Genomic DNA, 12,160 nt, shown 5'->3' with positions numbered 1-12,160 from the left:
GATGTTCCGACGGTAATGTCGATGGTAAAATTTGGAGGAAAAAAATTTTTGCCGCCGCTGCTTGAACTATCCATTTCTGTCTTCTCTTTTCTAATTGCTTTGCATTCTAGGTTTTTATTGAATCTGTTTTTCATTCTGTTTAATTTCTGCTTAGTTAATCTTAATTTTATTTAGTTAGTTGATTTTTAGTAATTAGTTTAGTTAGATTAATTTCTATGTTAGTTGATTTTAGGTGGTTAGGGATTTTCATTAAATCTATTTTTCACGCTGTTTAATTTCTGCTTAGTTAATGTTAACTTTATTTTGTTAGTTGATTTTTAGTAATTAGTTTAGATAGATTAATTTCTATGTAGTTAATTTTAGGTGGTTAGGTTAGGATAATTTAGTTAGATTGATAGGTATTGATCTTTTCTCAATGTGTTTGGAATTATTATTTGAGATTGCTGATTCTTGTTGTTGGGATTATTTGAATTAGTTTGAATCATTAATTCTGCGTTTTACTATTAATTTGGCTGAAGAATTGTTGTTGAATTTGTTTGAGCAATGCTTAACTGTTTTGATGATTCGCTGGTTGCTATTTCTTTGTTAGAAAATTACTATTTTAATGCTTATTTTGCTGATTCATATTACTGCTGGAGCTGCTGGTTTATGCTGATTAATTAAAGCATTTTGCCGTATGCATTGCTAGAGATGTTTCATTATGTTATTTTGTACTTTCTTGAGTTTGTATTTCAATTTTTTTTTTGGATTGTTAGAATGGTTTGAAAGTTAGAATATCTTAAAAAATTATTAATAAAGATAGAATGCTTTGAGAGTTAGAATACTTTGTTAGAATGCTATAAAAATTAGAATATTTTGAAAAGAAAATAAGATAGAATAAAGTTAGAATGCTTTGAAAGTATAATTTAATTATTTTGAAACTAAAACACTATGTAATTCTTTTATTTACTAAACTAAACCACTTTTCGAATTATTTGTTATTTCTTGAGTTCTTTCTTATGTTATTATTTATTGGTGTTTGTTATGTTATTAATATGTTATTAATATATTCACTGTACAGACATGACGACAAGCAACAGAGATAGATCGAGTGGGACACGTGGTCGTGGTAGAGGGCGGACTTCTACCAAATTTTCCAAGGCTACCCAGTCATTGCCCTCTATCTGGCTATCCCATCGATCCTTGTGATATCATAGGCGGGTCTATCGGACCAGTAATTTATCATAGTCCCAAACCTGAACTGGGTGCCTCCTTCTGCTATGTTCCCTACAGATGCAGCGACAACGTCAACAGAGCCTGCGATGGGTGATACTTCCAATGCTCCCGATCAGGAGGTCCCTCCATTACTGCCCGTCGTCCGACTGAGGATTTGGCCCGATGGCATACAATCATGACTCGTGAGTTCAATTTTTTAATATTAAGTTTCTTTAGGTTGAGTTTGTTTATCTTATGTGTTTGTTAATGTGCGATTTATTCTTTTTCAGGTTTACACCAAACTCTAATGCTTGCACTCAAGAGATATCCAAAGTCACTAAGTCCATTAACAACCACCCGTGGCCGACTTACATGCAAATCCCTGCTGAGACCAAAGAGCGCTGGTTTCAGAAGTGGGCGGTAAGAACCCAATTTAGTTAGAATTAATTTACTGTATTTGAACTATATTTTATTCCAACTAACTAATATTGGTGAATCACTTTGTGCAGTTAAAATTCATATGGGATGTGGAAGATAACCTCATGATTTGGAAGATCTACGACCACCAGACAGCTAAACGTTTTCAGCAAATGATGAGCGATGTTCATCAGGGGAAAGACCACCTGGCATTGTGGATCTGTCCAAACATCAATAGCGAACTGGAGGCACATTTTCGAGATAACGAGGGCTTCAAGCATCACCATCTGACGAACATTGCCAACAGGGCTTCGTCTAGATCGTCGAGGTATACAGGTGGATCGACGACCTTCATGAAGATGAAGACAAAACTGGTATGAATTTTGGCATTGTTTTATGTTATGGTAGTTACTTGAATTAGTTTTTTAATTTGTTCAATTATTTTATAAGTTACTTGTTCTGTTGATATATACTTATATAGTCCTATATGAACTGAATTAAGCTGAGCTGATATAGAATTGTTTTGTCAGTTTAATTTTCTTTTCTATTATCAAGTTATTTAAGTAGTTAGTAGAGCTTAGTTAGTTTAATTTTCAGTTTTAGTAGATTTAGGGGGTTATGATAGGTTAGAATAGGTTAAATCAGGCTCTGAGATTATTGAAAAATGTTGGATTATTAAACTGTTTGCTGATTTCTGCTATTGAAACTGTTTGGAAAATGCTTGACAATGAAAATAATGAAGGATATTTGGTTTGGATGGACCTTCAAGGGTGGCTAAATCCGAATTTCAGGAGAGACTCTGTCGAAATTTTTATAAGATTTTTGGTGAAATCGAAAAAATTAAAATTATATTTTTGAAATTAGAATTAAGATTTCTTGCTTCATATATATTAGTCTGTCATTGTTCAATTTGTTTATGAAGGCAAACAAGGAGAGATTTGCTGACGAGCGATCGATGACCCATTATGTGAGTTTAAATTAATCTTAAATTTCAACTTTATTTGGTTTAAAGTCAATTATTTAACTATTATCCTAAACACAACTAATGCTTGTGATGCAGAAGGAGTATTAGCAGAGGTTGGAGGTCGCGACCCAGCAATCTCAGCCGCCTAGTAGAGCTGACGATGCCGGCTCCGAGACCTCAGTCGTGGATCCCGACAGGATTTAGCGCGAGACTGCCTCTGAACCCTATAAGAATCGCTGCTTCGAATTGGGCTCGTTCTTCGCTAGTGGTCTCCGCTCCTCTACGTTCGCGGCTTCCTCTACCACCAGCCCTGCTGATCCCAAGGAAGTTATCGACCTGAGGGAGGAGGTGCAGAAGCTAACACAGGAGCTTCACCAACAGCAGGAGCAGCCTGAGCAGAGGTATCAAGAGATTCTTGCACGCATTTCGATCAACTCAGACATAACGAAGAAGCTGGAGCAGCTCGATCGGTTGCGACAACAGATGGAGGAGTACAACCAGCAGATGCGCGCTGGAGGCAGCGGCACTGCTGGTTCCAGCGGTGATGCTACTGGTGGGACATCACCGATGGCAGCACCTACTCCGCCACCTCAGCAAGGGGACCACGATGTCGACGATTATTAGGATCTGTAGGGATTAGGGTTTTATGCATTTTTTTGTTTAGGGTACAATGATATTTTATTGTATTCATACCATTTATTTTTAATAAATTTATTTGTTGATTTCTACGAATTTTAGATTTCTGATAACAATTTTGTTAACAAGAGTTTTAATTTGATTTATTTGTTAGTTGTGGCTAAACTATGCCAAAAAAAACTAAAAAGCCTATCCGACGATAATCATAAACTCAGACTCGACAATCCATTGAAAACACCGACGAAAAATCTGCCGGTAAGGGGTTTTCGGTGCCGTTTATACCATCAACTACAGAATGACGGTAAATTCAACGGTGATCAATATTTTTATTGTAATGAAAGACACGACGCAGCAGCGTGGAAGCAAGGGTAGAGGTATAGCGTTGGAGCAGCGTCGGAACAAGGCCTCTGGCTCGGTGACAGTGTGACGACATCACGGAGGGGAGAAGAAGGCGCGCAGCAGCAGTGTCTTTTGCAAGGAGAACAGAGGTGGCACGACGCACCGGATAAGAAGGTGCAGCGGCAGCGGCGAGAGCAGGGGGCGCGACACAGGGAAGAAGAAAGTGCAGCGGCAACGTCGATTGCGGGGAGTACAGGGACCGTGTGACTCATGGGAGAAGGTACAGCGGCAATGCAGCCCGTTGCTTCTTCTGACGGTGGCGGCGACGGTGAGGTGCGTTCATGGCGGTGCGACAAGGAAGGGGGTGAAGCGACTGCAGTAAAATGAGAGAAAAATGGAATGTGAGAGACTAGGGTTGTGGTGGATAAATGAGATGGAATGTTTTTTATTTTAGTGGACCTGGATTGCAGCATATTATTCACTTTGTTCGCACTCTCATAATATATATATATATATATATATATATATATATATATATATATATATATATATATATATATATATATAGACACACACGTTGTCACTCAATAATAATAATAATAATAATAATAATAATAATAATAATAATAATAATAATAATAATGTTGTTTAATAAAGTTATTAGAGATTATTCTACTAAAAACTTAAGGTTGAAATTATTTGATATTTTTGTATTTAATATACTTTAGTTTGGTGTGAAATTTGCAACTTAATTCTATATGCATAATATCAAATTGTCAATAAGAATCTGACAATGTCCTATATTAAAAAAATATTTGTATTAAATAAAAATGTTTTAATTTGGATTTTCAAGCATCATTATTCACCTTATTTGTTTTCAACGAAAAAAATGTATCAATATGCTAGTGTCATCATCCACATGTACAAAGCTAAACTAATAATAATAATAATAAAGGTTGACATATAGTAAAAGTAAAAACAGATATTTTATTTTATTTTATTTAATAGAATTTTCATTTTAAATAAAGAAGGACCGTTTCTAGTCTCATCCATTTAACCGCCAAGTGTGCAAATTTACGTGCCAAGTGCCAATTTAGCATTTGTTGTTAGTTAGTTATGCCGGAAAATAGATAGAGGATTGTTATGTCCGACAGAAAAAACGTTAGGAATTAATCTATGTATTAATTTTGTTTGAGAATTAAAATGTCCAATTTTAAAATTTTTGGATACTAATTTGAGTAATTATTATGTCAAAAAATATATCAAGAACTGATTTATCTGTTGGAATAAAATCTTGAGAGTGATTTTGTATATTAATTTTTTTGAAACTAAAATATTTGCTTTAAAATTTTTGGGAACTGATTTGGATAATTATAAATGAAGTGCTATTATGGCCGAATTCCAGAAATTTGATGATGAAGTGATACATCAATCCAATTTTAGCCTCATTATACACCCCCAGATGCCATTTTATTAAGATCAATCAACTAGCACTGTACTAAAATAAAAGATATTATTAGCCGGAAAAAGAAGATATTTGATAGTGTGTAGAAGTAGAAATAATAGAAAGATAAATAATACAACCGGTGTATCTATCAACCAATTTTCAACATTTATTTCTCTAGCGCATCTGATGAGGTTTTCATCATAAATTTCAGTTATTGTAAACACTACTATTGAATTGCCTTAATGATGTAATGTAAATGATATAAATATAAAAAAATCCAAGTTTTTAATATATTTATTTTGTTTTTATTAAATAAAAATATTTAAAACTTTTCACTAATGCTAAGTTTATCATGTGTTCTAAACTCATGATATAAAGAAGCAAAAAGTTTAAAAGCAATATAGTGTAGCATTCACTTCACCAGATATTATCCGTTATAATCCCTTCCACTTCATCAGCAACCAACTAATTAAAACATCTGTTGAGTAATTTGCATGGTGTAGCTAGCTTCTTGCTTATTGAAAGTAGACTCATATTTGAAAGAGTGAAAACTCCCTTACCCCCTTGCAAACTGCAAATTGATCAAGCATTCAGGCATATACAGCCTCTCCGCCAACGGTTAAAGCCAATGAGTTTGAGCAAACCACCCATTGATTTTTGCATGTTCTACTTGCGAATTCTATTTCACACAAACACCCATCAATTTTTACTCCACCCTCATGCTTTTTCATTCCACACAAAAGCTAACCTCAATTCGCACCACCCTAATGCGAAAGTAGCCTTAATTTTGCGAAAACAACTTTCACTTATTTCTCCACTATGTGTTGTATATTCATGCACCAAATGCATTGCACACCTCCTCATGCGAGTTTTTGTTTTATGCCATGCAACATGGTATTACTATTATGGAATACTATCATATGCATGTTTAGTAACTTCTTCAATTTTCACATATGAAAAATAATCATTTATTTATTTATTTATCAAAAATATTTTTTGTACATTAAAAATTAGCCATCAAAATTAACCAATATGTATTTATGTACAAATACATATGTTTTTTAATTTATTTTTAATTTATATTTTATATTCTAATATATAATTTATATTTAGTACTTGATTTTGATGATTGATTTTAGTGTACACCTAACATGATTGTTTATTTATTTATTCACCATCATCATACAATTCTTCACGTCCATTGTGAGATTGGCACACCCCGATATTTGGTGAATACGTCATTTTATACTGATTATCATGCAGTGGAAGTGATCCTATTCCTATTAAAGTCAGCAAACAGATGAGAAAGAAAACGAATACATGTCTATCATTTCACATTCTTATGATAATGGTTAATTTTTTACTTTCACACAATACCAATACCAAATTTACCAACATAATATTTCAAACGTTTTGGGTTGCATTACTTTAGAAAGTAGAATAACCGGAATGCTATCTCTTTTGCACACAAACAAACTTATCCAATTAAAATAGACCCCAAAAAAAAAGTCATTCAATAACTTGGAATACTACCAGGATCACACGTCTTAGAAAATAAACTCATAAGTCATAACTGACTCGAGGGATCCCAAAAATAGATGCCCATATACAAATGGAAAGTTGAAGGATTTGTACATAAGAATGGCCCAATGGGGATACAATTCAGATTAAAATTGAATATTGTATCCTCCAGAATGACATGGTTAAGTGACTGAACTGATGCTTTGTTAAATGCCAGTGCAGATGTTTCACTAGAGTAAGAGAAACTGATTTATTTTTTTCCCTTTTTTGCCCCTTGTGTGATAATCTTAGGTTATAAATTTGTCCTGGAATCCAAGATAAAGGTTAACAACAGAATCGAGGGGAAGGCATAACCCCATCTACGCACTCTTCATCAGAAGTATCAACCATTATCCCAATAGAAGCAGGCGCTAGATCGGTTGAAGAATGCTGACCATATATTTCCAAAGGATTAACTCACCGATTGCAAGGCCCAGACAGTAAAAACCAGCATCAACTGTCACAACAGAATCAAACAATCCAAGAGAACCTTAACAGGATTATAAATAAATCAAAAACTATAAACAATCCATGACATGAATGCATATATATTGAAAATAATGAAAACCATTTGTGTCGCACACATGATTACATTTCCATGTGAAATTCTGGTGTGTAAATACTTTTAAATGGGCTGCAATTGTAAATTCGAAGAGAATATACGTATCACTCAGTTTGCAAGAGTCTCAAGGTCTAGTCCACTCGTTTATCATCTGAGTACACTACATGTTTGAATGGCTAAGCATTTCTCTGAATATAGTCAATGTCTTCCAAATAGCCTCACATCCCAAACTACCATTTGATGCAATCTAACCTAAGGAACCTCAAGTAATTCAACATTAGAGTGCCTATTATGCAAGCACGAAGCAATGCACAATGCTTGCAATTCCCAACATCTGAACAAATGTATGTCACTCAAAAACTTTGGCTTCAGTTTTTCTCCAATATTCAAGGGTAAGTTATCAATTATGCAAAGCAAAGAATCAACTAGAAAGAGTATTGCACTTCAAAATGGATGTCACTCATTAGTATTTGCTCTGATTCAAGATGCACCAATCAGACATTCATATTCTTCATTTATGCATCAATTCTATTATAAATAGAGATTCCTGTTACTACATTTTGTGGACTTCTGAAGATTACTTTCTCTCTTTCCTACATTTTCCCATTCTACCTTCTCGTTGCTTTCATTGCCCTCAAAGTTAAGATAGTTCCCTACCACTACCAAGCACTTTCTATTTAGTAAATCAATACATAGGATAAAAGCAATGACATTTCACAGCACTACTAAAGCTGAGATTCGATACAGTCATGTTTAGGCGGTAGCAAACATTACATGGTGTACATTTCACTGATTTCAGAAGATTCAATCGTCATAGTGACAAGTCCTTAAATTGAAATTTGTTCCACTACCAGAGTAGCTTAAATTTTGGCACAGGATAATTTGCTGCAACAAGACCAACCAAAGGAGACAGAAACAGAGAAAAAGAAGCAAAAACTAAACCCATTATAAGTATCCCTCCTTAAAGTGTTGAATGCACAACTCACCTTTTGCAATTCACAATGGCAACTTCCGCTGACGGCGAGTTTTGAAGCAAGAAGTTCACTATCCCATCCGGTAGAGGCAATGATAACTTCATCACTTCTTTCTTTGACTTGCCAGCTTTCAGTGTCATGGCAAATATAGGTGATAGCGGTTTCATTTTCACTTTCAAAGACTTCAACTTACCAAGGCAGGGTAATTTAATCTTCAATAAATTAGGAATCAAGAAAAGAACCTAAATAATCACAATAACAAGGCCAAAATCAAACACTATTAACGCAAACTCAGCATAAAAACCCTTCAAAAACTAGACTAACCTGAAGAGTACTTGCAGAAACCGTCAGCGATTTCACATTAGCAAGCTCCAACAACCAGCTAAACAGAATCAAAGGAGACTCCAACGAATTCGACCAAATCTCTGCATCAATATCCACATCTTCAAGCGAAGGAACATGGCTTCCACAGATTTGCTGGTACGGAATACCAGAAAAACGAAAACTCCTGAGCTTCGGCGTCGAAAGCACGATCTTGTAAAAATCCTTCGAGTGATCCGAACGCAATGTGAGATTCACGAGCGTGCTGTTCGAAATGTAGAGTACCTTCGCATCTCTAACGGTACAGTGATCAATAACCAAATCGCTCAATCTCTCACACGCCGAGAACGGTTCCGCCCTGTCACTGACGCCACCGCCGCTAGCGCAGAACGTGAAATGCTGAAGATGCAGGCTCGTCAACGCCGTTAAGTTCAGCGATTTCGGGAACAACGTACTTCCGTAGATATAACCCCTAGGGCAAACAGAGAGCTTCAAAGACGTCAACGTCTTGCACGAGAAAATCGCCTGAGGAATGTGAGCGATATCGCATTTCACCGAGATACCTAAGTTGCGAACCTTGTGCGAGATCGCATAATTGACGATTCTTTTGAGGACGTGAGGCTCGATGCAACCATGGCGCTCAAAATCGAGGTTGAGGACGGCGGAGGAGGCGTCGCGGCGGGTGAGAAGGTTGGAGACAAATTTGGTGAAGGTTTTGAAGGTCCAGAAATGGGAAGAGTGAAGAGTGAGGGTTGGGAGAAGCTTCCAGAGATTCCTCCAGCGACGGGAGAGGACGCAGGTTTGGACGGCGTGTTTGGCGTTCACGAAGGAGAGTACGTGGAGGAGGACGCAATCGGGTAAGTCGCTTAGCCTGTCTTCTTCGTTGTCGTTTTTACTTTGCGATTGCGTTTCGGTGTGCCTTGGTCTTTTGCTGTTGGGCGAAAACGGCGTGTCGTATTCTGAAGAAGACATTGGTGTCGGTTTCTCAGGTGCAGGGAGATCGGGGACGGGAGTGGGGGACTGCTATACTGCTATGGCTGGCTATTATTATTATTTTTTTTTTATGATAAAGTGCTATCGCTATTTATGATTGAGTTAGGCGCTTTTGTGCGCTGAAAAGATTGGAGGGAACATGTACGGAAATGAAAAGTTGCTAGGTGTAATAAGGGGTTTTATGGACAAATATTTTTTTTCCTATTTCATTTTATATTTATTAAAAAATTACTATTTCTGTCACAAATATTTATGAGACTAATAAATCTATTTATAAAAAAATAAAACTTTTAATATATCGTAAAAGATTAGTTTTAATTGACAAAATTAATTAAATTTTAAAATCTTTTTTAATATTTTTGAATTATTTCTGCTAATTCAAATTCTCAAATTTTCTTTTAATTTCCAAATTTTTTTTATCACTACTATCCTTTTCAATCATAGATGAAAAACAATAACTTTTTTCATCAAATTTTAAAAAATTAGAATGAAATTTAAATATCAATCTTTTAGAAAAAAAATAATAATAACTAAGGTTCTAAAATCTCCAAGATAATGATTCTCTACGACTACAAAATCACCATTTCCTTTAACATTTTCGGGGAGCCTTAGGTTTAATCTTTTTTTTTCATTATAACAACAATATTCTTTCTAAAATTAAGATTTTTAATTTTTTTAATGATTTTTTCAACGTTAATACTTTCAATGGTTTTTTTATATCTGATTTGCTGAAGGACATTAGATATATGTCTATTGCTGATTTTTACTAGATAGAACTTGGGAAGGAGTTTGATAATGAATTGAGATTACTAAGGATTGATATGAACATAGTTAAAATATACGAGACAACCGTGAAGAATGGTAATAAAATTAATATCTATACAAAATATCTGATAGATCATCATGTGCTAGTTGAGGAGAAGAATATGACTCCATCAAAGATGAAAATATAGAGCTGTGCTAAAAGGGTTCTAACTTTAAAGAAGAGTCCAAGAAGTAGATTAATAGTAGTGAAAGATGATGACGATGCTGAAATAGTAGGTCATGTCCAAGTTGTAAAAGAGGCCCAAAAAAGGGTGAGACCCATACTAGGGAAGAGGCCCATGAAAATAATAATTAGGCTGAAGTTGAAGCCCAAAATGATGACAGTGTTACTATGCCCCAACAGATAGCAGATTTAGCACCTTCATCATCCCATGAAGCAAGATAGATTTTTTAGCCTCCCCCAACATCTGTCCTATCGGATGAGTCACCATCAACTCAGTATCAACCTTTCCAGCCACCTACTGAGCATGACCAACAACCAATACATACTGATGGTTCAGGTCCAATCACGTCCTTTGAAGCCAATGTCACTAAACATTTTGCACCTGAACAACTAACCCAATACATTTCACAGCCATATAGAAATCTACTTTTACAATCAATCCCTGAGTCAGTCCCACTGTTTGACTCCAGTAGGACTCCATAAAATAATCAAACCAATCCTTCAGATGAAGTTGAAGGACGGCCAATAATGAACAAGAGAAGATCAACAAAGAGGCCACCCCTTACAGGACAATCTTTCATCCCGAACCCTGATCCGCACAAGCCTCCAATCTTCTTTGTCTCGGTTGATGAGGATGATTTTTCTGATGAAAATGTTGGATATCGTTGCTATGAGTCAAAGGACTTGCATAGCATAGCAAGTGATGAAAATACCGACCAGACACCAATTTTTTCTTAGAGCAATGCCGATGCCCTTGTTAGTCAGGTGCGGTTGGAGTTGGGGATAGAGTTTGAAACTCTCAACCATTTTAAGAAGGCACTCCGCAAGTTTAATATCAATATTGGAAGAAGCATATTCTTTGTTCATTGTGATTTCACAAGACCCAAGGTTATATGCTACGATGAGGACTGTCCTTGACAAATATACTGTGACAAGAGAACATTTCCAGCAAGTTATCAGGTAAAGACTTTTTAAGAAGAAAAGAGAGATTCATGTGCATTTAGATTGGCATTGTCTGGAGATAAAATTTTTCAAAATCAATTTAGATGGCAGAAACAAGTTGAAAATATGGATGTCTATATCAATATATTAAAAAAAAAATAGAACAATGTAAGAATGACTTACACATCATGTCATGCCAAGATCAGGAAAAAAAATTCACTATCTCATGATTAACAAAGATCCTAAATTATACAAATCTTATATTTTCATCACCAAATACAACTCACAAAATAAACAAAACGCTATTCCCAACGCAATGGTTGAAAGCAACACTCTAAATTTGTCTATAGCCATAATTGAGGATGCTTGCTGATTTTTTCCAATTGCAGTGACACTTAATCTATCTTCATGCCTTGCATAAAAATGCTTTAAATTTCTTTTAGCTAAGGATCTTGCTAGGCCCTCTCATCCTTCTTCGATTTTATCCACCCACACAAAGTATTTGCAATCTATTGTCTGAAAAAATATAAAAAAACTCACACAAATGTCAACTAAAATTCAAAAATAAATTTCTCACCTCAACAATGACGGCGCCTGGCCATTACCGTCCATAGAGAACATCTGATAAACCATCTATTAAGGTTCGTCATTGTGGCAAACTCCATCAACGTAACCTTCCTCCCACAGAAACATCTATCATCGAGCTTCTTCTCCTTTATCTTCTTCGAACTTGAAGAACTGCTGTGACTTCCATCATTTGCAGCAGAGTTAAATCTGCGCAAAGACATTCCAGGAGTTACGAGATAATTCTTTCTGACCGTGT

General features: G+C 35.5%; 1 protein-coding gene across 1 annotated transcript; it reads right to left on the bottom strand.

Annotated features, from left to right (window-relative positions):
• Positions 1-6,474: 6,474 nt before the first annotated feature.
• Positions 6,475-9,483, bottom strand: LOC112706259 (F-box protein At4g22280). Its single transcript, XM_025757459.3, has 3 exons — positions 8,418-9,483; positions 8,106-8,335; positions 6,475-7,014 (listed from the first exon to the last, which is right to left on the bottom strand). Exons 1-3 carry the CDS (start codon positions 9,384-9,386, stop codon positions 7,011-7,013), a joined length of 1,203 nt encoding a protein of 400 aa, XP_025613244.1. The 5' UTR covers positions 9,387-9,483; the 3' UTR covers positions 6,475-7,010.
• Between the last annotated feature and the right edge of the window lie 2,677 nt (positions 9,484-12,160).

Source organism: Arachis hypogaea, chromosome 8, assembly GCF_003086295.3.
Source record: "Arachis hypogaea cultivar Tifrunner chromosome 8, arahy.Tifrunner.gnm2.J5K5, whole genome shotgun sequence".
Taxonomy (NCBI): domain Eukaryota; kingdom Viridiplantae; phylum Streptophyta; class Magnoliopsida; order Fabales; family Fabaceae; genus Arachis; species Arachis hypogaea.
The sequence above is the reverse complement of the archived record's forward strand: the minus strand, read 5'-3'. Positions and strand labels throughout refer to the sequence as shown.

Bases quoted from the DNA above. Each gene is read 5' to 3' on its own strand.
- LOC112706259 (XM_025757459.3), bottom strand. From the start codon at position 9,386: ATGTCTTCTTCAGAATACGACACGCCGTTTTCGCCCAACAGCAAAAGA. The intron at 8,336-8,417 runs GTTAGTCTAGTT...GTGATTATTTAG, and splicing joins TTTCTGCAAGTACTCTTCAG to GTTCTTTTCTTGATTCCTAA.